This window comes from Mauremys reevesii, linkage group 11 (genome assembly GCF_016161935.1).
Source record: "Mauremys reevesii isolate NIE-2019 linkage group 11, ASM1616193v1, whole genome shotgun sequence".
Classification (NCBI taxonomy): Eukaryota; Metazoa; Chordata; order Testudines; family Geoemydidae; genus Mauremys; species Mauremys reevesii.
This window is the reverse complement of record NC_052633.1, coordinates 42,791,657-42,818,156: the sequence shown is the minus strand read 5'-3', so window position 1 is coordinate 42,818,156 and position 26,500 is coordinate 42,791,657. Positions and strand designations below refer to the sequence as shown.

General features: G+C 39.1%; 1 protein-coding gene across 9 annotated transcripts in view; it reads left to right on the top strand.

The window, feature by feature from the left end:
• The window catches only part of CSRNP3 (cysteine and serine rich nuclear protein 3), a 146,179-nt gene that overhangs the window by 102,717 nt on the left and 16,962 nt on the right, over positions 1 to 26,500 (top strand). For 8 of the 9 annotated variants that reach the window (XM_039495652.1, XM_039495649.1, XM_039495650.1 and 5 more), the window contains one exon: positions 13,434 to 13,604. In XM_039495652.1, the coding sequence (XP_039351586.1) occupies positions 13,434 to 13,604 (171 nt within the window). Of the gene's footprint in view, positions 1 to 12,908; positions 13,024 to 13,433; positions 13,605 to 26,500 lie in introns of all 9 variants that reach the window. The other variant, XM_039495654.1, reaches the window with a different exon arrangement.

Sequence of the window (26,500 nt, the reverse complement as noted above, 5' to 3'; positions counted from 1 at the left end):
TAGGTTAATTTTCTTTTTAGAAATAAATAGTGCTGTCTAACTTTTTAAAACAACACGAATATTAAAAAAAACCAGTTTTGATTGGTTGCAAACATTTTCAGTTTCTTTGGCTGTGGGATAGCGCTTCTTAGCAAATTTAATTTCTTTACAAGTAAAGAAAAAAAAGTAAAAAACAATTATTTCTATTCACATCCACAGAGAAATTTTAGTGATTGCAGACTTTCAAGGAACAATTACTTGAAAGTCATGGTGAAAAGGAAAAAAGTCGTGGACTATAATAAAAGGAAGTCAAAGCAGTAAGCTTTGTCTTGTGCCAGTTTCTTTTTTTAAAATCTTTTTCACTTCATTAGTGCAAATGACAAAAACAATGATACCCTTTCCAATGTGAGGTTTGACAGCTGATCTCTATAATCTAAAAGTAACCCTCTGTATTTTCAAAATATTTTGTTGGGAGAGGGGGGAAATCTCATGACCCCTTGGGAAATTAAAGTTCTCACAGAAATTCCATTCATGTGCTCTTTTGTGTTGCCAGAATCATTGCGGAGCTCCTGCTGGTTAGTAACTTCCAAATCAGCCCAGGGTTTAACTTTGTGGCTTTCAGTTAAGTTGATTCAACTGCTTATCATCACATCCTCCCACAAACACATTACTCACATATGGGAATCACATTTTTTGTCATACATCTTTCTTTGTAAAAGCAAAATGAAACATGAAAATTACAGACTATCTAACATGCATGACAAAAGTTGAGCCCTTTAAAGGTAAAATTGACATGGGAATTCGAGAGAGAAAATACAGAAAAATAAATATGAACAAAATATCTAGTGAGAGACTTAAAAGTACAGCTTCTATAACTAGGCATGACAGAATTTTATTTTTCATAATTTCATCAAATATTTTTAAGCTTTTTATTTTATTTAAATTTGCATAGTTGCAGAAAATTAAGCATTTAAAGTATTTTAATTTTTTTATCAATTTAAATTTTCTCAGTTTTGGGAAATTATGAGGGGGGTGAGACAAAAGAAGTCAGACAATTATTTAATAACAGCAGAGATTAAGGTTCAAAAAGTTAGTTTTATAACCATTAAAACACAAATTGTCAACATCACAAGTCAAAACATACAAAGTAAATATCCTTAAATCAACTCTGAACTTCTCAAGCGGCATTTTTCTTACTTTGCCTGTCTATAAATTTCAGCTATTATCAATGGAAATATTTTTTTTACTTGTGTATGTACAGTGAAATCAATGTTTACTGACATTTACCAATAAAATATCTAATCCTTCCAAGACTACCCTACATACTTCCACAATAATACTTTTCACCATGACATGGTGTAGATAATTAATTTTGTCCCAGCAGAGTCCTCTGAATAAGATGATGTTGGACGGTCATAAGGCAGTTATAAGTCAGCTAGCACAGTAGGAAATGGGTTAGCTGTTTAGTTTCTATTCATCCCTGGTGAAAACACTGTCTTTTAGGAAATGGGTGACTGCACACTTCTTTTTCAAACTGAGTCTCCTCTGTAAGCCCTCTGAAAAGGTTTTCAGCTTTGAGTTTTAAAACAAAGTGAAAAGGATTGTAAGACATTTTTATTTTCGAGTTGCCAGCTCATTTGAGCTACAAATGTAAGATTTTGCTCTTTATTGCAACAAGGAGGATCTGCTCAACATTCACGTTCAAAGCAATTTGGGTCTATGGTACTTCTAAGTTAATCTCATCCTGGTCTCTAACTTTGCACATGGCAAATACCCCTGTTTGTACATGCAGTTGCATGTCAAAATGGGAATTTTACTCTCCTTTCTATACAGTAACTTTTCTGGCAGTCATGGGATATTAAAACAGATGCATACACTACATCTTACCCCTGAAACCTGAGGGTTGTCTCATTAATCTGTGAGTCCTGTAGCCCACATCAACTCAAGAGGCTGTAGTCACTAAATATAACAATTCATTATGCTACCATTTGAAACCTTACGGTAGCTGATAAAATGTTGTTTTTAATTTGAAATTTAAATTATGCTGGTGATTTTTGTATAGTTAGAAGAGTTACTAAACATATTTTTAACACACAAGGGGAGACTTATTTTCAGTAATAGTTTCAGATAAACCCATTATTGTTAACTCTTGTGATTTTTAGTCTTTTTCTTAAAGCCTGAGCCAATGAAATTATGCTATTGCATGAACTCACAGCCTTTGTTTAAAAAATAACTTTTCAGCCTTTGTGGTTGCAGAGAAAAGTTTGAACATGCGAAGTAAATGCACCCTAAAAGCTAAAAAAACCCAGAAGGCAAATAAAAAGAACTCAACATTTATTAATTTAAAAACCTTCTATTTTTAAGCCACTCATGATTTTTTGGGGTCTGGACTCATGATTCTTGAACATTTTGGGTTGACGATAAAACTGTGAGTTGGAATATTACATGTTGGTTGTATATTGTCTTTGATTTGGGCATGAAAACTTGTGCACATAAAGCCACTTTTAAATCTTGAACCTGTTAAAAAAAATAACTCATGATCTTCCAGTAGACTTTAAAAAATTATCTTTTCCATTATGAATAGTTTTTATTGGATTCATCCTCTGAGGACAAACTAACCCCATTCACTTAAATATCTTTTTACTAATTGCTGTTTAATATGGTAAGCTCTAGTTAGAAAAATAAGTTTTCTCAGATTCAGAGGTAAATAATAATACTTCCTCTCTACTGATAGAAGTGTGTGTGTACTCTAAAGTTTTGAACTCCAGTTTCCAGTTACTTCTGTTCACAAAATCATGCCTAGCATTTTCCTCAATCATCACTTTGCATTTCAGAGGCATGTAGTCCAAAATCCTGAATAGAGACAGCCTTCTAACAGGTCATTTCTGGATCTATACCTCCATTTTGCAAGGTGCTTAATAGTTTGGTCTCATGCAAAATCAACCTCCTACTGATAATTTTACATTTGTTTATGGGGAACCTGAAAATAATTATTTTGGTTCAGATACCATTCCTCAAATATTTCTGCTAAGGAAAAGAACAATTCATAATGTATCTCTGAGCCACTATTTCATCTCGTCCATTTATGGTGGCTAACCCATATAATTTCCCAGTAGGCCACCATCCAAGACAGCCCTACAAGTCATAGTAGAGCTACTAAAGAAACAGTGACTGCTGACCAAATATGTAATAATAACTGTGCAGAATATTTCTTCTCTGTCTCCAAAAATGTGGACAGGTCTGCCCAATGTACTAGAGAACTGGGCTATATCAGTGTTCTTGTCTATTTAACAATTTGTACAAAGATACAAATGTTAGGTTTTAGAATTTCAGAAGATGACCTTTTCCTTTGTTTAAAAAAACTAACTTCATTGCCCTTATATTTCAAGACACAAAGAGAAAAAAACACACTATCAGTTTAAAGTATATAGTATTTTAAATTAAAGAAAACAAGGAACAAACAAAAGTTTCATGAGAAAACGCCCTGAGTGTATATCCTCTCTAACAGATTGTACCAGCTTTGAGCACACAATGCTGCTGTCTGTGCAAAGAGACAGTACTTAGGAATTTAAAGAGACGGTACATACATTACAAGTTGCTGGAACAAAATCCATTTACACCCTTTAAATAATGTATATATTAAATGTATATATACTAAAATGATATAATACTATGTCCAAAACATCTATATTAAAAGACTATTAAAGTTGCAAGGCCAAGGTCTCAGAAATTAAGAAATGCCAGAATTAAGGTGGCTGATGCTATCTTAATTCAGCTCCTTTCTGCATATTCATTATGATACCATCTTTATTTACATGATCACATGCTATTTTTTCTACCGACCTCATTCAGTGACCAGAAAGGCTGGTGCTCATTGAATGGGTTGCTATTCCATATTTCTCTTTATCTTCATCTTTCAACCTATAATCCCATGTGTTATTTACTGCGCACCATATAAATCCTACACTGAATACAGAAATATTAATTTCTTCCTGGGTTTTTCTATGATGCTATCATCATAGCATCTCAGTGCTTTACAACTAATTAATTTATCTTCACAACAGCCCCAAAGGGTGAGGTGGTGGTATCCCCATTTTACACATGGGCACTGAGGCAGAGGTTAAGGGGGAAATTGTCAAAAGTGTTGACTGATTTTGGGTGCTCAATTTGAGACATCTGGGGCCTGATTTTTCAGAGAACTTTGCATTTTATAGCACTTTATATGTTCAGACCAGAGCTCCCATTGACCTATGTTCCAGTTGGGAATGCTGAGCACTTCTGCAAATCAGCCCCCAGGTGTCTCAAGTTCAGAATTCAGAAAATAAAAAACACCTCTGAAAAGTTTAGTTCGTGACTTGTTCATCATCACACGGGAACTGTATAAGAAGTGTGTGTGTGGGGGGGGTGTAGAATCAAATTCTGCAGGATGACATTAAACTCTCTTAACTACAAGGTTGTCTTACTGCAATCCCCTGCTGCATTCACTACATACTTTCCAGTTTATCATCTATATCGGGGTTCTCAAACTGGGGGTCGGGAACCCTCAGGGGGTTGCAAGGTTATTACATGTGGGGGGTCGTGAGCTGTCAGTCTCCACCCCAAAGCCTGCTTTGCCTCCAGCATTTATAATGGTGTTAAATATATTTAAAAGTGTTTTTAATTAATAAGGGGGTCGCACTCAGAGGCTATGTGAAAGGGGTCACCAGTACAAACGTTTTAGGACCACTGTTCTATATGGATCTGGCTTTAGAGGAGGGTGGAGATGCATTTTGCCAGTGAGCTTCATGCCTATTTGTCAAACAGTGAATGTTGAGACTTGGGACTCCTGTGTTGAATTCCAGGATCTGTAGGGGAGTATTCCCAAGTGGTCATAAGCCATTAATAACATAAATAATAAATCTGTTAGTCTTTAAGGTGCCACAGGACTCCTCATTTTTATAAACCATTAATCCTCTCCTTGTCTCCTTTTGCTCTGATTCCCTTCTCTCCAGCTCCTGCCCTTGTCCTCCCCCCACTATTCTCTCCCACTCCTGTCTCCTTTGTCCCCAATCCCACTACTGTCTTACATCTGACTCCTGCCATCCCTGACCCTACAGCCCCTGCCCCTGTTCCCCCTTCCCTGGCTCTTGATCTTCCCCCCTTTTCCTTCTTGTTCCTACCCTGTCCCCATCTTTTACTTTCCTCTGTGCTTGTCCCTTCTCCCCACTCCTGCTCCTAATCATCCCATCCATCCTGAGGGCTGCCTCTCTTCGCATTTTACATTTTTTCCCTTTCCTGCCACTGTTTCTTGCTCGTGTGCATTTGAGTGAGGCCACATCCTTCTCTTCTTCACTTCTCAGATGCCAGTAGTGGGAGAATTGAAAGCACATGAGACACTGTTCTGGTGCCTCACACCAGTGTCCCTCTTACAGGGAAGGTCCTACTCAGACACCATAGTCACAGGATGGAGCATGCTTAGTTGCTCTTTGGGAATCAGCACTTAGGAGCTGTGAGGAGATGGAGCATGCTCAGTGCAGACAGAATCTTCAGAGAATTCAGCTTCCAAATTCTAACAATTCTTTAGTAAGCATGTGCAGACTGCAGTTTTTCAGAGGCTTATAACTTGGCCAAAGGGGGTGAATTTTCACATGAATAGCAAAAGACACATCCTTGACACCAGGGAGATGTCCCTGCCAAATTTCAAGTCCCTGCTGCAAAGCATGAAGGTCCTAGAGCTTTATAATGAAACACTTGTAAGGTTTTTTTTCCCTTAAATTATGGGCAAAACAACTTTTTTCCTAACCTTGATCTTGGAAATGGTTGAACTGTTTTAGCTGAAACTTCCTCCTCTCTTCCCTTATATACAAATCTAATCTACAGACTTGGGTAAGGAAGTTAGGGATAACACATTTATTTCAAGTTGATCAGGGATTTCAATTAACTTTTATTGAAGCAAAACAAAATCAGTGTTTCAGAAAAAGAATTATAAAATGAACAGTTATAAAATGAGCAGTAAATGTTACCATGGAGATATTATTTAATACAGCTGCTTTGTTTTCAAACTTTCTTTTATACTGCTATAGAATTTATCTGGGATCATTCTCTTCTGAATAAAACTGCCAGATTGGGCATCATGGATATAGCTCTCATTAGTGCTATATAGGGTACCACTGGTTAAGAATTAACTAAATTCCTATGTTTTGTAATGTAATAATTCCAAAGATTTTCCAAATGCAGTACAGTGTCAGTGGAAGTCTCGGGCATCCTCTGTATTACTGTTACGATGCAAAATACTGTCAGGGTGGACATTGTAATGGCTTTGAAGGCTCTGTTGATGTGATATGCTGTAACTGAAAAGTCATTTTTTATTTTATAAAGTACTATGGAATTAGCTGCCTTAGGAGGCCATTGAATCAAATGCTTAGTTGGATTTTTAAGGAACTGGCTCTGCATGCTAAGAAACAGTAGAACGGTCCCACGTCCGATCTGACAGCCTCTGCGCTGTTGAGGAGGATGAAAGCCTCAGGGAAGGAGAACATCCAACTGGAGCAGAGGGAAATGATCCCATAGTTGGGACCCTCCTCCCACACTGAGGATACCTCTCTGGGGGAGGGAACTCCAGTTATTAGGAAGAGACAGGTATTAGTAATGGGCATCGGAAACATAGATAGCTAGATTTGCGATGACCAGGAGAACCGCATGGTAACTTGCCTGCCTGGTGTGAAGGTTGCGGATCTCTCAAGACATCTAGATAGGCTTATGTGTAGTGGAGGAGCAAGTGGTAGTGGTACATGTAGGTACCAATGACATAGGGAAGGATAGGAGAGAGGTCCTGGAGGACAAATTTAGGCTAATAGGTAAGAGATTGAAGTCCAGGACCTCCATGGTAGCATTCTCTGAAATGCTTCCAGTTCCACGTTCAGGGCCAGTTAGACAGGCAGAACTGCAGGGTCTCAATGTATGGATGGGATGATAGTGTAGGGAGGAGGGGTTTAGATTTATTAGGAACTGGGGAAACTTTTGGGAAAGGGAGAGACTATACAGGTAGGATGGGCTCCACCTAAACCAAAATGGAACCAGATTGCTGGTGCTTAAAATTAAAAAGGTCGTAGAGCAGTTTTTAAACTAAGGGCTGGGGAAAGCCAATGAGTGCAGACATCCTTTAGGGGAGGATCTATAAATAGAGATTCCCTATGTCCTAATAAGGAGGAGAGGATGGAAGATTATAAAATACAGGTAGGATCTGATGAGAAAGAGTCAAATGCAAAAAAAGCCCCATTCAATTACATCATGTAATGGCAGACAGCTAAAAAGTGACAAGTTTTTAAAATGCTTATATACCAATGCTAGAAGTCTAAATAATAAGATGGGTAAACTAGAGTGCCTCATATTAAATGATGATATTGATGTAATAAGCATCACCAAAACTTGATGTAATGAGGATAATCAATGGGACAGTAATACCGGGTACAAAATATATTGAAAGGATAGAACAGGTCATGCTGGTGGGGAAGTGGCACTATATGTGAAAGAGAGCATAGCATCAAATAAAGTAAAAATATTAAATGAACCAAACTGTAGCATATAGTCTCTATGGATAGTAATTCAGTGCTTGAATAATAAGAATATAGCAGTAGGGATATATTACAGACTACCTGACCAGGACGGTGATAGTGACTGTGAAATGCTCAGGGAGATTAGAGAGGCTATTAAAATAAAAAACTCATAATAATAATAATTAATAATAATGGGGGATTTCAACTATCCCCATATTGACTGGGTACATATCACCTCAGGATAGGATGCAGAGATAAAGTTTCTTGACACCTTAAATGACTACTTCTTGGAACAGCTAGGCCTGGAAACCACAAGAGGAGAGGCAATTCTTGATTTAGTCCTAAAGTGGAGCACAGAATCAGGTCCAAGAGGTGAATGTAGCTGGACCACTTGATAATAGTGACCATAATATAATTAAATTTAACATCCCTTTAGCTGGGAAAACACAGCAGCCTAACACTGTAGCATTTAATTTAGAAAGGGGAACTACACAAAAAAGAGGTTAGTTAAACAAAAATTAAAAGGTACAGCACCAAAAGTAAAATCCCTGGAAGCTGCATGGAAACTTTTTAAAGACACTATTAACAGAGGCTCAACTTAAATATATACCCCAAATTAAAAAACATAGTAAGAGAACCAAAAAAGAGCCACCATGGCTAAACAACAAAGTAAAAGAAGCAATGAGAGGCAAAAAGGCATCCTTTAAAAAGTGGAAGTTAAGTCGTAATGAGGAAAATAGAAAGGAGCATAAACTCTGGCAAACAAAGTGAAAAATATAATTAGGAAGGCCAAAAAAGAATTTGAAGAACAGCTAGCCAAAGACTCAAAAAGTAATAGCAAAATTTTTTTTTAAGTACATAGAAGCAGGAAGCCTGCTAAACAACTAGTGGGGCCACTGGACAATCAAGATGCTAAAGGAGCACTCAAGGACGATAAGGCCATTGCGGAGAAACTAAATGAAATCTTTGCATCGGTCTTCACAGTTGAGGTTGTGAAGGAGATTCCCAAACCTGAGCATTTCTTTTTAGGTGACAAATCTGAGGAACTGTCCCCAGATTGAGGTTTCATTAAAGAAGGTTTTGTAACAAATTGATAAACTAAACAGTAATAAGTCACCAGGACCAGATGGTATTCACCCAAAAGTTCTGAAGGAACTCAAATGTGAAATTGTAGGACTACTAATTGTCATCTGTAACCTATCATTTAAATCAGTTTCTGTACCAAATGACGGAGGATAGCTAATGTGATGCCAATTTTTAAAAAGGGCTCCAGAGGAGACCATGGCAATTAAGGCCGGCAAACTTGACTTCAGTACTAGCCATACTGGTTGAAACTATAGTAAAGAACAAAATTGTCAGACACATAGATGAACTAATTTGTTGGGGAATAGTCAACATGGTTTTTGCAAAGGGAAATCATGCCTCACCAATCTACTAGAATTCTTTGAGGGGGTCAACAAGCATGTGGCCAAGGGGGATCCAGTGGATATAGTGTATTTAGATGTTCAGAAAGCCTTTGGCAAGGTCCCTCACCAAAGGTTCTTAAGCAAAGAAAGCAGTCATGGGATGAGAGGGAAGGTTCTCTCATGGATTGGTAACTGGTTAAAAGATAGGAAACAAAGGGTAGGAATAAATAGTCAGTTTTCAGAATGGTGATGTACTGGGCCCAATCCTATTTTACATATTCATAAATGATCTGGAAAAAGGAGTAAACGGAGTAAACAGTGAGGTGGGAAAATTTGCAGATGATACAAAACTGCTCAAAATAGTTAAGTCCCAGGCAGACTACAGAGCCACAAAAGGATCTCTCAAAACTGGGTGACTGGGCAAGAAAATGGCAGATGAAATTCAGTGTTGATAAATGCAAAGTAATGCACATTGGAAAACATAATCCCAATTATACATATAAAATGATGGTGTCTAAATTAGCTGTTACCACTCAAGAAAGAATCTTGGGGTCATTGTGGATAGTTCTCTGAAAACATCCACTCAATGTGCCGTGGCAGTCAAAAAAGCAAACAGAATGTTGGGAATCAATAAAGGGATAGATAAGACAGAAAATATCATATTGCCGCTATATAAACCCATGGTATGCCCACATCTTGAATACTGCATGCAGATCTGGTTGCCCCATCTCAAAAAAGATATATTGGGCTTGGAAAAGGTTCAGAAAAGGGCAACAAAAACGATTAGGCTGCCGTATGAGGAGAGATTAATAAAACTGGGACTTTTCAGATTGGAAAAGAGACGACTAAGGGGGGGATATGATAAAGGTCTATAAAATCATGACTGGTGTGGCGAAAGTAAATAAGGAAGTGTTATTTACGCCTCATAACACAAGAAGTAGGAGTCACCAAATGAAATTAATAGGCAGCAGGTTTAAAACAAACGAACAGAAGTATTTTTTCACACAATGCAAAGTCAACCGTGTAACTCCTTGCCAGAGGATGTGTTGAAGGCCAAGACTATAACAGGGTTCAAAAAAGAACTAGATACATTCATGGAGGATAGGTCCATCAATGGCTATTAGCCAGGATGGGCAGGGATGGTGTCCCTAGCCTCTGTTTGCCAGAAGCTGGGGATGGGCGACAGGGACTGGATCACTTGATGATTACCTGTTCCGTTTATTCCCTCTGGGGCACCTGACATTGGCCACTGTTGGAAGACAGGATACTGGCTAGATGGACCTATGGTCTGACCCAGCATGGTTGTTCTTATGTTCTTTAGAGGTACTCCAGTCTCATGCTTCAGGTGAAAACTGATTGCTAGGATGAGGTAGCATTGTATAGCAAGCAAAGAGCATTATGTACGCTATGGTTGGGTGGGTTTCACTGCACCTTATATTGCAGTATTTCCAAAGTCGTGAGAGGAGCTGCTGCATGGAACATTTCAATGTCTTTCAAGCACCTCTGCTGGAAGCCATAGAATGAAACAATTCGCGGTTGCTGCTGGCTGTCCCGCAGCAGCTGAACACGGTGGAGTGCCATTTCTGGTCCTGAGAAACAAGTACTGTCTGGTGGGATCGCATCATTATGCAGTTATGGGATGATGAACTTTTGTATGCACAAGGCCACTTTCCAGGATCTGTGTTCGAAGCTCTCCCCAGCCCTGCAGCGAAGCAACACTAAAATGAGACCTGCTCTGACAGTGGAAAAGCAAGTGGCGATCACTGTGTGGAAGCTTGCAATGTCAAACTGCTATTGGTCAGTGAGGAATCAATTTGGAGATGGTAAATCCACCATGCAGGATGTTGTGATCCAAGTATGCAGGGACATTAATCTCCTTTTGCTAAGAAGGGTTGTGACTCTGGGCAATGTGCAGGAGATACTGAATGGTTTTGTTGCATTGGGGTTCCCTAACTGCAGTGGGGTGATATCACTCTCCTGAGGGTACCAGAGGTGGCAAAGGAACAGATTCTGCAAGCGCCAAGTACAGACTGGGTCCTTATGTTGCCATGCTATGTACTGTGATGATTCCAGGCAAATGAATAATTGAGTGGCATGGGAAAGTATCCCACCATGGTAGAAGAAATAAGGCAGCCCTCCACAGAAACCTTCTGCAATGGATTTCAGAGTACCTCCACAAAAGTTTTCTGGGGCTCTCTATGGAGAATTCCTGAGCCATGCCTGCATACATAAACAGTCTTTTTCATGGGGCAACCTCTGCCTAGCTGCTGCGGCCACTGGGAAGCAGATAGCCACTCTCTACCTCACCTTTCTATTTTAATTAAAAATAGACTATAAGAACATGTGACCCCAAAATACTACTTAGAATTGCATAATCACCAGAGGTTCCTTCCCCAACGCCACACTCGGCCGCAATGCTGTTCTGCAACTGGGTGGACTGCTCCAGGGTTACAAACAGCACTATATATATAGTCTTTTGTCTGGTGAAAAAAATTTCCCTGGAACCTAACCCCCTCATTTACATTAATTCTTATGGGGAAATGGGATTCGCTTAACACCGTTTCACTTAAAGTCGCATTTTTCAGGAACATAACTACAACTTTTAGTGAGGAGTTACTGTACCTGGCTGCTGTGCAGTGGAGTTGAAAACATTTACTAGCATGGTCATAGTGGAGCATTGTGGGAAACCTCCTGGAGGCCAGCTGAGTTGATGTAAGCAACACCGTGTGTTCACTGCCTCTGTATTGACCTGACAACATCGAATTAAGCACTCTGCCTCTTGTGGAGGTGGAATAATTAAGTCAACTTAGCAGGCGAGTTACATCGGTGGAAGGGACCTGGTAGTGAAGACACATGCATTATTAGGTAGATGTAAGGCAGCTTACATCGACCTTACTATAGTGTAGACCAAGCCTTAATAGGCAAACAATCCATTATAGCAAATCCTAATTCTTACCATTAAATAAAGCAGAAAACAAAAAAACTCTTATAATAAGATAATGTCCATGTCTATAGTTTCTGCTTTCCACTTATAAAGGCAAGGTTATGCAGAGCTGCTGTGCTAAAATTTGTCTATAACTCATTCCTAGGTGGCGTTGTGCGAGGCTTTGAAGCAAGGTAGAGCAGAGAAGCAGGTCTAACTCTCTATTTTGTCAATTTGGTTAATTGAAATCTAATTCATAGGCCCTGTTCCTGCAATGTACTGCATCTGTGTGGAGTGTTATTGAAGTCAGTGGGTTCTGTGCAGGTGTAAGGGGTCTACCCAAGTGCAGCACACTACAGGATCAAAGCCTTAGTGGTTACATAGCTGACATGCTGGACTGATGTCTTGCCCCCACTACCTTCTTTTAAACTGGAGGAATGTGGTTTGTTTTCCTTAATTTTTTGAATAAACCTAAAAATTGCTTGTCCTCATATTTTATGTGAAAACGCTATTCAAAAAGGATTATTTGTTTATATGGCAAAGTCCAGTCCTGTTGATATGCAAAGAGCACATGTCCTCTGAGCAAACTCTGGGTATCCTTGCCTCTCCCACCTCCAACTGTACAACATGGGAGCAAGGGCAGACTTTCCCCTAAAATGATTCATTTTATAATATCTTTTAAAATTAGTATGTGATTAGTTAACTTCCTGGTTTTCTGTACAAAATCTTATCTCATGAGATTGGAACATATTAGGCTTCCCACCATTTCTTACCATGTGGAAAGGTGAGGTATGTCCTATGAAAAATAAGACAGTATTCTTCAGTGATTAGTGTAAGTGACTGGGAGCAAAGAATTCCTGAATCCTAAATCTGACTTAGCTACTGATTTGTTAAATGGCCTTTGGAAAGGCATTGACTCTCCCTGTAAAATGGCAATAATCATCATTTCCCAACTGTATCACACAGGAGCAATGTGATAATTGATTAATTAGTTAATTTATGTAGACCACTTTGAGTGCTAAATACTATTTCCTCCCTTTTTAACCCCTTTGCCCTGTGCTGCAGTGAACTTCTCTCTGTTGAGAGAGGCTAGCGGCATCTCCCTCCAGAGCCTGTCAAGGCCACTCATTCAGTCAGCCTGAGGAATTTTGAAGAGAAACTCAAGGCCCAATCCTAAAAGGTACTAAAATCAGTGGAAGTTTAGGGTGCTCAACGCCTGAGGATCAGGCCCTTAATGAGATGCTTTCACATTTCTGTGTATCTCTGTTGGCCTGAGAACAGCCTGTTTTCAAATTAGATTTTAGTGCTTTCCATAAAGGGGGTAACTGTTGTAACAAAATATACCTCTCATCATGAAAAGCAATCTGTTGTACCCCTTCTTGGATAGCAAATTACTACTGGGTTTGGTTTTATGTTTCTTTTTACTTTCCTATAACGTATACAATACATGCCAATAAACAGTCATTCAGGAACAAAAGTGATAGTCCATCTTGTGTATAAAAATCCCTATAAAATTACATTGTAGACCTTGATTGCATGGGATCAGTGATCAGATTTTTCAGTGCTTCATTGCTCTTGTTCCTGTTACAGGTACATGTGACAGCGTTGCAGCTATGAGTGGAATTTTAAAGAGAAAATTTGAAGAAGTTGATGGCTCCTCACCCTGCTCCTCTGTGCGGGAATCTGATGATGACATTTCTAGCAGTGAAAGTGCTGACAGTGGTGATAGTGTCAATCCATCCACTTCTAATCATTTTACCCGTAAGTACTAAAGTTATATATAAGACACATTGTTTCGCTCTACAAGAGAAACCATATTACGTGGTGACAGGTTTCAGTGGTAGCCGTGTTAGTCTGTATCAGCAAAAAAACCAAGGAGTCCTTGTGACACCTTAGAGACTTAACAAATTTATTTGGGCATAAGCTTTTGTGGGCTAGAACCCACTTCATCAGATGTATGAAGTAGAAGATACAGTAGCAGGTATAAATACATGAAAGGATGTGGGGTGCTTTACCAAATGTTAAGTCAGTCTAATGAGATAAATCAATTAACAGCAGGATACCAAGGGAGGAGAAATAACTTTTGAAGTGGTAAGAGAGTGGCCCATTACAGACAGTTGACAAGAGGGTATGAATAACAGTAGAGAGAAATTAGTATTGGGGAAATGGGCAGTTTATGTGATTAGAATATCTGATGAGAATGGATTTGTTTTTGGCAGTGGGGTGTTGGTTGCATTTAGGGGTATTTTTGAATACTGAGTTGAATATTTTAAACAGTCTAGGGCCAGGTTCTGCAACTTTCCTTTGCACAAATAGTCCCACTGAAGAAGTCAATTGCTTAATTTTTAATTGCTTCATTTAACTGAACTGGAGCTACCTGCATGATAACAGTTGCAACTCCTGATTTATTCAGGTTTTGTATATTATTCCCCTTTAGTTTATACATGAGAAGTGCATGAAATTCTAAATTTACACAGATCCTGTGTGTTCAGTTCTTCCTCTTGTACAATATAACCCATAACCATTTCAGAATATAGGAATGAAATTACTGTATGATTTAGAGGCAGCATTCCTAGATCTCATCAAATCTTTATGCTAATTCATTAGTGGGAAAAGCTACCTTACAAGTTACTGCGATTTTTTTTAGTGCAGACATATTACTTTATCCTGCTAAAGGCTATCCATAATTTATCAGTTTGCCTCATATACAGAAATAAACTACATTGTATATATTGTATCCTAGCTTTTTCAAGAAAACAACTCCATTGTGTGTTGATCATGTGATGTGAAACACCTTTCTATAGAAACATATCTGTTTTAAGGAAAATATAGGTTATACATTCATTTTATCATATGAAATAAATTACATATATAAAATGAAAAAAATCCCAGTCATGTGTGTCATTATGTCCTATCTATGATTATGTATATTGAGTGAAATGGATTACTATGGCTTGATTAACTATAATCATTCACCAAACTGGTGAAAAGCACTTTGTGTAGCTAATTTGAAGAAAAATGGGGAGGGGGGGTGTCATAAGTAGTTAGTTAAGGGTTAAGTTCTACCTGTAAAGGGTTAACACAGACCTGGTGAAACACCTGACCAAAGGACCAATCAGGGAAGAGAATTTGAAAATCCCAGAGAGCGGGAACTTGGGTCTCTGTGTTCTTTGTTCTGTGTTCTTAGCCGTCTGGAACTACAGCAGCCCAGATGCTTAATCAAGTCTGCTCATCTTTCTGAACTAATTTCTTCTATTCAAGCTAGTGAGTATTAGAAGTACTGGGTAATTTCATATAAGAATCCTGTGTCTGCAATTCTGTGTGTTTGTATTGATTATTCGTAATTTTGCCTGTATTGTTTGTACTGAGGAAAAGGGAGAAATTTCTCCAGGGATTAATAAGATTAAACCCTATGAATGTCTATCTTGGATTCATAGAGATTGTGTATTTTTTTTCTTTTTTTATTCTTTTAATAAACTCTTTTAGGTTCAGGACTTGGTTAAGTTCCTTACCTGTGGATTCAGGGGAAGGAAGCTAGGCGTCACTCTGTGGAGACAAGGGTTGTCTCCAAGCAGAGAAAGCAGGGAAGGGAGAGGGAAGTGAAAGGAATCTTTCTCCCTCTGTGATTTGATCTGTGCTTCCCCAGGAAAGTCTCTGGAAGGAGGAGGGGGGAACAGAGGGGTGTCTCGATTCACCGAATCAATCGAGTGGTGGCAGCGAGAAGGAAACCTACCCTAAGGGTTAGGGTGGGGGGAGAATACATGCGAGTCCCCATCTTTGAACCCACAAGCTCAAAGTGGGGGTGAGACCCTATGACAGGGGGTACATGTGCACGTGCATGTGCACACACGTGCAGACATACAATTTAAACACATTATTAAGAGAGAAAATTATGTGGGTTTTGACTTTGCGATAGCTATTTCAGCCCTGAATTATAATTCAGATGTTCTGATGCTGTTTTATGATGGCAGTACTCATGTTGGCAGATTCTCATTCATGCTGGCAGGTGATAAAGATGTGCAAGTGTTTTTGTGCTGAAACTGCCTATTTTCTCCTTTCCTTCATGCTTTTTACTTCTGCTGATGTCCATCACTCATCTCATGTGAACATGTGTTCAGGGTCACATATTTTCACTTCCAGCCACTCTGCTCATTAGAAATATGGACACCTTTGTAATATTTTAGGTTCCAGCTCTTCCATCAACAATATACTTCAATTGTCCAGCAGTTCACTGAAAGGAAGTAGTATACCTTATTTTAACAATATATATATATTTGGTTATATTTCAATAAAAAAGTGGTTGAGTGGTGGAGTGAACTGTCCTGTGGGTGATTTCAACCTACTAATAAATCTGATTACCACTAGAGGGGTCAGAACTGGTTAGTTACATTACCTCTTTCCTACCAATTGTCTCACAAAGGGCAGGAAAAATAGTGGGCAAAATGTCTTTATTTATCCTGTTATCTAATTAATTTAATTTTAGTACAAGGATACTACAGCCTTTTGACCTCTTAAACACAAGAAGATACATTTGCTTGATCAAAATTAACAGTAATAACCAGATACCTTTTGTAATTTACTGAGGCATCCTAAAACTTCTGTTTCTTACTGCAGTTTTTGCATAGTGTTTGTATAATTCTACAGTTTTGCACAGCTTTTCTGTAAACTAAACTGATATAAGACAGTCTTAAAATAAGAGTTTCCACACACAGATTTGTGCCAGAATAACGGAAAGTGTGAATCAGAGTAGTGAGCCCCTTAAGGATAGTGGTGCCTAAGGGTCAGCCCACCCCCACTGCATGGTGTGGCCATTTTAGGTTTTGAAATGTCTGATCTGCAGAGTTGGCAATAGGCATAAACAGACTAAGCAATTACTTAGGGCCCCAAGCAGCTGCGGGGGTGCGGGGGAGATGAAGGAGAGAGGGCACTATTAATTGTTAGTATGTGTTGTGGAGGGAGGAGGAGGAAAATATTCCTGCTTAAGGCCCCCAGTCACTAGCATTGGCACTGATGACAAACAAGGACCAGGAGATATTGGTAGAAAGGAAGCAGTCCTGGAATAAATGGTGTTTGGGAAAAAATCCCATCACTGTTTCTTTAAGGACCCCAAACCTAGAGCCTTACAGAGTGAGTGAGACAAGGCTCTGCTCTCTCGCAACCGACCAACGGAGCTATGCCGTTTCCCCTTCCTTAAAGCTCATATGCTACCTCCTCCCTCATAGCAGGACAGAAACCAGCAAAGGAAGGTTTGTATGCTGAACCCTTGGAGCCCAGGAACTGATTGGGGAAAGGAGCCAGCTGAAGGAGAAGCTAGTTAAGGCCCTATAGCTGACCTAAACTGCAACCTAGCTCCAAGGAAGAGAGCTGGAGACTCCTATCTTAAGGAGAGAGACTATTGAAAGTACATTCCAGCTCCAAGGAAGAGAGATGCAAGAGCATTGTCTTCAGACATTGTTTTTCTGAATTTGGTCAGCAGCAATACAATATTACTGACCATATCAGGGACCAGATTCTTAGCTGGTATAAGTCAATATAGCTCCACTGAAGTAAAGGGGATGGCTATATCAATTTACCCCCCAGACTTGCTTTTTGCCCCTTCTCAACCAAGCAGGATTCAAGCACAGCTTTTTAGACCGTTTTACTTGTGGCAATATTGGTAGTATTTCACTGATATGCATATATTACATTTAGGGTATAATGTTGATAAGCTAAAATGCAATAGTTACTATGACGTTATTTCTGAGCAGTCCCATAGGGGAATATTGAAGTGACATAGTAACTTTTGTTACTGGTAATATCCTGTTGACTGTGTACCCGTAAGCTGATTTGTGTTACCGCTGCATCTACTTTAGTGTGTATATGATTCATCATAGACTGGGTTTGAAACAATCTATTTACATCAGATAGTCACCAAAATAGAAAATAGCAATTTGGTTCTGAGTGCACCAGTTTATAAGACAGATTGTCACTAGTGTTCCTTATTTCTGAATATATTAAATTGTCAGATTTAGAAATAGAAACTTGAAAGTTTTAACACAAGTGCATAACATTAAATCTTTATTGTTTTTGAAATACTGTTCTAAATATTGTTCTTTAGTTTCAAGAACAATGTTTTTAAATATAGGCATGGAAAAACTACAGCTTTTAGTATTGTGAGTATCAGAGGATCTCAGAAATATTTGGCCAGAGCCAGAAATCTCTGTATATACTGGCAATATGGAAATATGAAAAGTTGAATGTACATGCTTTAATTTTACTTTTGCAAACAGTGCCCTGAGTTCATATGGTAAGGGTCTAAATTCCAAGAAACATATGTACAGTATCTTCAGACCAACTTTATACAATATTGTGAATAAGCACATATTTGAGAAGCTTCATTGCCTTCCAGAAGGAAGTGGCTACTGTACTTTGGTACATAGTCTGAAAGTGGCATATGTTCAATTTCTAGAATTCTGCTGTATGTTTTAGTATATACCGTATATGTATACAGCTATAGGTACAGTATATTTGAATGGTTTGAGAGGAGAGACAGCATATTTGTTACTAACAGTAATACTGGGGACATTGATCTTCCATGTCAGATGAAATATCAAATGGAAGGATGGCCTTGAGCCTGCTCAGCTGCTTACATCTCACATTCAAAGCCCATTCAGTTCTTCTTCGTTGTTTCTTAACTTTATCAGTCAAACATAATTTAAATCATAGTGTAATTGATGGGAAAATTACATTTACTTACCTAACAGCAAGTTGCTAAGACTAAGATATTCAGAACTTTAATTTTTTCACCCTTGGTTCTGATTTGGATCAATGTTCACTATATTCAGTCAGTTAAGGTCTAGCAGTTTCAGTGTGCTTCAACATCATTATTGGAAAGTTGAAACTAGCAGAGCTCCGTGCTGCCCTTAGACATGTCTTCTATACGTTTCCTATAGAAAATGAGCCTATCTGATGATGTACGGTAGTAAATATAAACTGGTATATGAAGAAAGAACTGATAATATTTTTAGGAAAGAACTAACAACTTTTTTTCTAGCACTTAAAAATAAATATAAGCAAACCTTTTCCTGTCTTGCCATTTAAACGTGATTTACATTTTAGATAGTTACCCTGTGCTTAAAAACATTTGATTAATTTAAATATGCCAGTAAAATTTCTAGTTTTAGAAAAAGCCAAGATACTCTTTTCCAGAACTTTGTGTTTCAGTGAGAAATTAATTTCTTATATTTTATCACTTCTACAGTTTCTAGGGAGAGTCTTTATGCACTTTGGTTCAAGAAAGAAAATATGTTAATTGGGACAATTGATGAAACAGGTTATGCGCATGTAGAAAAAAATTTCATTTTAGTCAGCTGCTTGTGGCCTTGATATTCCTACTTTGACCTCCCTCCAGTCACCTTTGGTTGTCTTAATTAGATTGTAAGCTTTCCAGAGCTGGGAACATTTCTCTTTCTGTGCGTTTTAAAAGGTGATGTAAATTTACAATGCCATATAAATTATTTAAATATGAAAACACTATATTATGAGCTTTAGATTGTGGTGAAAAAAGCAATTTATTTTCATTGTAATGCTTTTACATTTTCCGTAGTCATATAGGTATATGGTTAAGTTTTATATAAGAGATTAATTTCGATGTTTACTTTTGCTGCTTAATACAGTGTCATCCCTAATGTACATCATACAGCCTTTCTGTCTGTTAGGAGATTACCTGGGTGAGGCAATGGGGGGAGTTGACATAGAGCCAGCATAACTACCTAACACCAAGGAGGAGACGCTGCTGCTTCAGAAAGGGCTTTGAATGGGAGTCTCATCTAGTTATTAACCCTGACAGCAGAGAGACCTTTTCCCCCATGGGAAGCAGTTATAAACCCCAGGCACTTTGAGTGCATTTGGTTGTTGCATTTCAAATAAGTTTGTATGCTAAAGTAGGAGAATAAAATCCAGCACTGTATAAACTGGAGTGTTTGGTCTCTCTAACCCAGTCTGACTTATTTTACTTGACTCACCCCTAATGTAGATGTTTTACATGTACAGCTGATACATTAAAACCTTCCAATAAAATTAAATGATGGTTAGTTGGTAGCTATATCCAAACATGTATAGTAACAGAGTGAAGTCTCTTTAAAATATACATTAAAAATATATTTTCCTCATTCTCTTATTCCATTATTTCTTTGTGTAGATGAATGGGTTATTTCACCAGAGGGTTCTGTGAAACTCATTTGAGCTAGAACATACACTGGAAATAGCATGGGCACATCATACAGTCAGCCAGTTGCACTGCCTCTGTCACACTTGCACATTTCCTCTTCTCTGATCCCATGGAAGCTTTTTCCTTCCTTGCTTTTTAAAATAAAATAAAATTCAGTTGCTACTCATTGTTCGTTCATTTTTTGATACCTTACACTGTTTCCTTTTCTCTTCTTCTGCTGGATCTTTGATCATCCTCCTGCGTGCCCTTTATATAGCTCTTCCCCCCCCCCCACCCCCACCCCCCGTATGATAAAGTTTGATTTTAGATACAAATTGTCTTTCAAAGACCAGCAGTTTGGGGATTGTGGAGCACCTCGGTGTTTTACAGTCAGCAGGCCCTTCTATATACTATTTCTGTTATGGTAGCACTTAGAAACCCCAAGTGGAGATCTGGACCCCATCTTTGAACCTTGTCTTCCTTTTCTTATTAATCCCATGAGTTCTGAGTATTAGAGAAAACCTCATACACTAATTCTCTTGCTCCTCTGAGATAGAACTGGAGTAGATTAGAAGGAGGTAATTTTTGAATCAATAATGGAACTGCAGCATATTAGCAAGCAGGCAATGTGTATAAACTTTTATGCAAGGTAGCTAATGTATCTCAATGGCCCTTACAGTACATATTGGATCACATTCACCACCATATTCCAGCTGCTCTGCTCCACTAGCTATAAACGTAGTTTAACTGGCCAGAGCCAGTGATGCAGAGTCAGGGGCGGCACCAGCACCCCAAGCACGTGCTTGGGGCGGCAAGCCGCGGGGGGCGCTCTGCTGGTCGCCACGAGGGCGGCAGGCAGGTTGCCTTTGGCAGCATGCCTGCGGAGGGTCCGCTGGTCCTGCGGCTTCGACATTTTTGAACAAGGGATTTTAAGTTGTTAGTTCTCCTTTATTGGGGTAGGTAGCAGAGCAGTATCATGAGAGGAGTAGAAAATAAGATAGAAAGAAAATTAGAGATACAAGATGGAAAATAAAAAAAACATTTTACTTAATGAATGACTTAGAACTGTGGTTTTCAACCTGTGGTCTGAAGGCAGAATTGAGACCTTTCAAAATTTTGGCCCAAGCGAGGGGGCATGAGGGCATCATTTGAGCTCCCCGCCTCAGGTGCCAAAATGTTGTGAGCTGGCCCTGTGAATTAGGCCCATCTCTGTTTGCAGTTAATATTTCTGCATGAAGGTACCTCTGTTGTTTTTTGTTAATGTGAAGATTTTTCTGTTTCAGTATTTAATATCAGTAGAAAAACACAGAAACCCAAACAATGAAATATATAGAGAGAGATGATATGCACTTCCTAATACTGTAAAGATCCAGTGATGCTAAAGTCATCTGAGAAGGGAAATAGTTTAGCTGGTCTCTTTCTTTGCGCTGGTGTAAATAAGGAGTAATGGAGTTAATCTGGATTTATACCCATGTTAATAAGATCAGAACTTGCTCCTTTGGAGTTTGGACTGTACATTTTCATGTAGCTCAAGGTGCCTGGACATAGTTCTGCTTCGAATAACATATAGAAGGACCAGTTAGTACTCAGATTCCAAGCAAGCAACAGCTGCCAACTTCTTTCACCATCCCTAGTCCCAAAAAACTTTAATTTTTCCTGCAGATGATCCCAACACTTAAATATATGATGTTGAATATGATAGATGTAGTTGGCTATAGACTTAAGCACAAAGTTATACTCTGTAGTGATGTACTATGGTTCTTATTCTGCCTTTTAACAAAAATCTGACATGCCATAAAAAGATGTTTTCTGTTTTTTATGTTCACAAGAGCTAAAGATGCTTGTGATATTGGTGTTAGTTGTATAGTATGAGCTGTTGTCTTTTTTCATTTTCTTTTAATTATTAAGATGTGTTTAACTGTGGATAAAACTGCACTTGGCATCACTGGAGGTTTTTAAGCCACTCATTCAGTATGCTTGCCGCTAAACAATAATGTCAGGAAATCTCAGTGCCCATGGGTAAAAGCATTTCCTTAACCTTAATCCCCTAATACACTATAGTTACAATGCTTAAAGACTGTTGATTTGGGGGATCTGTCTATGTACAACTTACAAATTCTGTTCGATGTTGGGGCCCCTGCATTTCTGTGTCAGACCGCAAACTATTTTGAATGTGCAGTATTGCTGACCTCAAAACATCAAAAATCTAAAGCAGTAAAAGGTCAGATTGGTCCAAAAATCATGTTGTTGTTTTGTGTGTGTGTGTGTGTGTGTGTGTGTGTGTGTGTGTGTGTGTGTGTGTGTGTGTGTGTGTAAAAATATATACATTTTAGGTCTCTCTTGATTTTTGAACTACACCTGCCTTCCCCAGTGTGTATGTGACAATTAGTCTTGCCCACTCTCCCAGATTTATTGGGTGAAGTGATTTAGGCCCTTGCTGAAGGAGCTCTCACTCCCACATCTGTCCAGCCCCTGCCCAGCGATTAATTCTGCCCTCTATTCATTCCCTTCCCCCATCAGTTCAGCCCACTCATCAGTTAAGTCACCCAAACCCATCTCTCTTCCTGGATTTCTTCACCCATCTCTCCTAGGCCTGGAGAGAGGGCTGCAGCAAGCCCACCCCCTTTCCAGCCTGGGGGGGCTTTTCGCTCCCTTCTGCCCTTTCCCAGGCAAGGTGCCACAGGGCAGGGGAGGAGCAGAGGTGCCATCTTTTTCCTGTTGCTCAGAGGGGGGAGGTGGCAGAGCCCCTTGAGCTGATGGACCTATTAGCTCTCTCCTCCCCCATCCCTTCCTACAAGAATGACTTCAGATAACTAGAACGGGGTGGGGAGGAGAGCTCTGCCTACAGCAGCTCTGACTGGTTATTCAGCCCCAAGAGGTGGCCAGGTGGGACAGTTAAAGGGCTCAAATTTGCTAGAGGGGTGGAGCTTCTTTTGTCAGCACAAGACTAGTTCCAACCCCAGCCAAAATCATGTCGCTTGTGAAAAAATCATGAGGGTTGGCAACACTGTGTGTGGGGCTGGTTGCTTTTTCTGTTGTGTTTTTACCTCCATGTTGGACTGAAGTTCTAAAGGGTGATGACACAGGGAGCTGAGCCTACAAGTCTGGTCTTTGAAAGAGAGTGTCATTAAGGATGATTTATCAGTGATCAGACCTGACCCACAGAGAACAATAGGATCTCTGAAGGCTGGAGGAAGCTAGTTTGTCCTACCTTTTCTGCAGGAGATTGAAGATTGGAAAATGGAATTTCCACAGCAGCAGGAACCAGATGGTGGTGGGAGTAGGATACATAAACTTGTGAGACACACAGAGCAGAGACACTTCATGATTTGGAAGAGAAGGCAAGTGCAGGAGGAGAGATCCTGGACTCCTTAGAGGATTCTGCCCAGGTGCAAAAAATTGTCCAGAGTGGTGAGGAAACAGGAAAATGTCTAGATCTGTGTATCTTTTGTGCTATCTAAGTAAAAAGTAATTGTGTTTAGGAGCCCTTACAAAGCCAATTTGCTTTTTGCTATCACATGTCCCTGAAAGACAGTGTAAATCAGAGTGCCCATGTGGATGGAGTTTTGGGAGAGGGTGTGCATGAGCTACCAGGAATCTGAGGAGTTAGCACTGATCCTAGGGGCCTAAGGCTGCTGGACCACATAGTCCCATTTCTGTGAAAGTATAGCAGACAAAGCACCTGTGCTCAGGAGATGTGCCAAAGAAGTCAAGGGGAAAAACAGTGCTGCAGCCTAATGAGACCCAGAGCACACAGGTCCTGCAGATTGGACCCAGCACAGCAGCCTGGTGTGTGTCCAGCAGAGGGAGTTCTATTAGGGATGTGTGTGTGACAGCCATGTAATCAAAAGAATTTAGTGTATACACTTTACAGACGTGTACATTTTCTTTTTTCATTTGTGGACCCCTAAAAAATTTCAAATGGAGGTGCGGCCATAGACATAGTCTGTGGACCCCAACGGGTCTGTAGACCACAGGTTTTCAGCCACTGTTCTAAGTCATTCATTAAGTAAAATGTTTTTTTACTTTCCATCTTGTATCTCTAATTTTTTTCTTTCTATCTCATTTTAATCTTTAACCTAGCCTGCTGCTGTTTCATTCCTGTTGGTAGCTATAAACACTGCATTTGTTTACTTGGTTGGGAGGCAGGCGTGCAACTACTGCTAAGGATGAAAGATAATATCAGTACTACTCCACAGATTCCCTGCCACCAATCCTAGAACAGCCCACGTGACTCCTCCTTTCATTGTGTGAGAGCAGGATTTCTGGGATGCTCCCACCTGATAACTAGTACTGGTTCGAAAACAAAATTTCCATTCTGTAGGAAATTGTGACATTTCAAAATTTGTTTTCATTTTGAATCTGAATGAAAAATTGAAATTTCAAAATTTACTGTTTTATCTCATTAAACAGTTTTATCTCAATAAGGCAAAGAGTTTTGTTTTGATAATGTTTAAACATGATTTTAGATAAAATACTACGTACAATATAATGCATAATGTAATATAATATAAAAGTTATATGCAATGGGTCAGTTTGATAAAAGTTAAGATGTTTCATCATTATCAAAATTAAACTAGAAAGCTAAAATGATTTGTTTCAACTTTCTCCCGTCAAAAATTTTGTTAAAATCAACATGCTCCTGCAAATATTTTGATTTCAGCAAATACTGCATTTCCTGGGGAGGAGTAGAAACTGCCTCATGGACAAATTTTTAACCAGCTCTACTAATAACAGAGATCTTCATATTTGCATCCTACCCATCTTTGGCATAGCACTATAAAGTTGTTTCAGAGTTGCAATTAAAAAAATAAAAATAAAATATCCTCTGTAAAATAATATAGGGCCTCTGGGATTGTACTCAGTGGTTATATATGATGCCAATTAAATGTAGCACACCTGAAGGACATTTCTTGAGAAGTATATTTTATTGGACCACACAATAATTGTAACAAAATCGTATTTAGTAGAAGTGAGACTGTTTCATGGCAGTGCTGAGAATCAGAATATTTTGGGTCTGTGTGTGAAATATGATAGGTCTACTTTTGTTAACAAGGCTATTGATATTTTTAATGAAAGTCAGTTTTTCTTAGCACTACTTTTTTAAGGAGAGTGAAAAATGTTTTATTTTGTTGTCTGTTAATTTCCTCATGTAGAATTGTTCTGTTTTTATTTCTTATCACACATTTTTTGTTCCATAACAAAAGAGTTGTGGTGAGGAGTGGGGGCTGGGGGCTGGGAGCCAGAACCAGAGCAGCAGCTGTGGCCAGAGGCTAGGGGCAGGGCCAGAGAGGAGTTGGTGGCAGAGTGGGGCTCGGTGGCGCTCCCTTCCCACCCCCCTGTGGAGGTGGTCTGGGCTCTACTGGACCCCACTGGATGTTCCTCCACTCCCCACTAGGATAGTTTGGGGACCACTGCTCTGTTCTTTATGACAGATAGGTTTCTCATATCATACCTGTGCAATTGTTGCATCTAAATTACATGGCTGTAACTCATCATCTAGTTTCTTGATTTCCTATAGCCATTTTATAATAAATCAAATAAAATAAGCTGTCATATCTTAAAAAAGTCAAGGAACTAGTTTGTTGCTCTTATTTTGTTCTAACGGCAAACCACAGCCACTTTTGAATGTCAACTACTGAATATCATTACAGGAATCTCTATCTGTACAACAAAGAACAAATATTTAAAGATAGAAACAAGACCTATGGCACCATTTTTAAATTAGTGCACATCTTGTAGAGCTACATTTGTGTGCAACACGAATTAAGGAAGGAGGGAAAGGAGAGGAGTGTGAGAGAAGGTGAAAAAAGAAGAAGGGAAATAGGCTTAGCGCTGACTTCATATGTAACAATGAACTGTTCACTGGGTGGTAGCAGTGGGATAGGTGGAGACAAAGGAGAGGAGTGTAGTTGTAAATTAGTATTATTTGTATAGTATCATCCTGTGACAGGTTTCCCATTATTATTATGAATTTCTAGGTCCCTGGGTGACAGTAAAATGTTGCTTCATAGTTTTTTCTAAAGCTCAGTTCTTTTTCTGGAATACAAAATAGTGGTGCTTGGAATCTTCCCTTACTCCTAAAAAGAGTGACAATAATTCTAGCTATAAAAGACTAGAAGTCTTCAACTAGAATCTTACAGACACAGTGGCAGTAGATATAATTTAGATAATGCTTTTACACTGTGTGAGAAATTGGGCCACATTTCCCCTGCCTCATGTCATGCAATCCTATTGACATCAATAGGATTTTCTGAAGTGTAAGTCAGTGCCAGTGTCTTTCAGATGCTAAATTACACTGAGGCCTGGTCTACACTAGGCGTTTAAACCGGTTTTAGGAGCGTAAAACCGATTTAACGCCACACCCGTCCACACTAAGAGGCCCTTTATATCGGTATAAAGGGCTCTTTAAACCGGTTTCTGTACTCCTCCCTAACGAGTGGAGTAGCACTAATATCGGTATTACCAT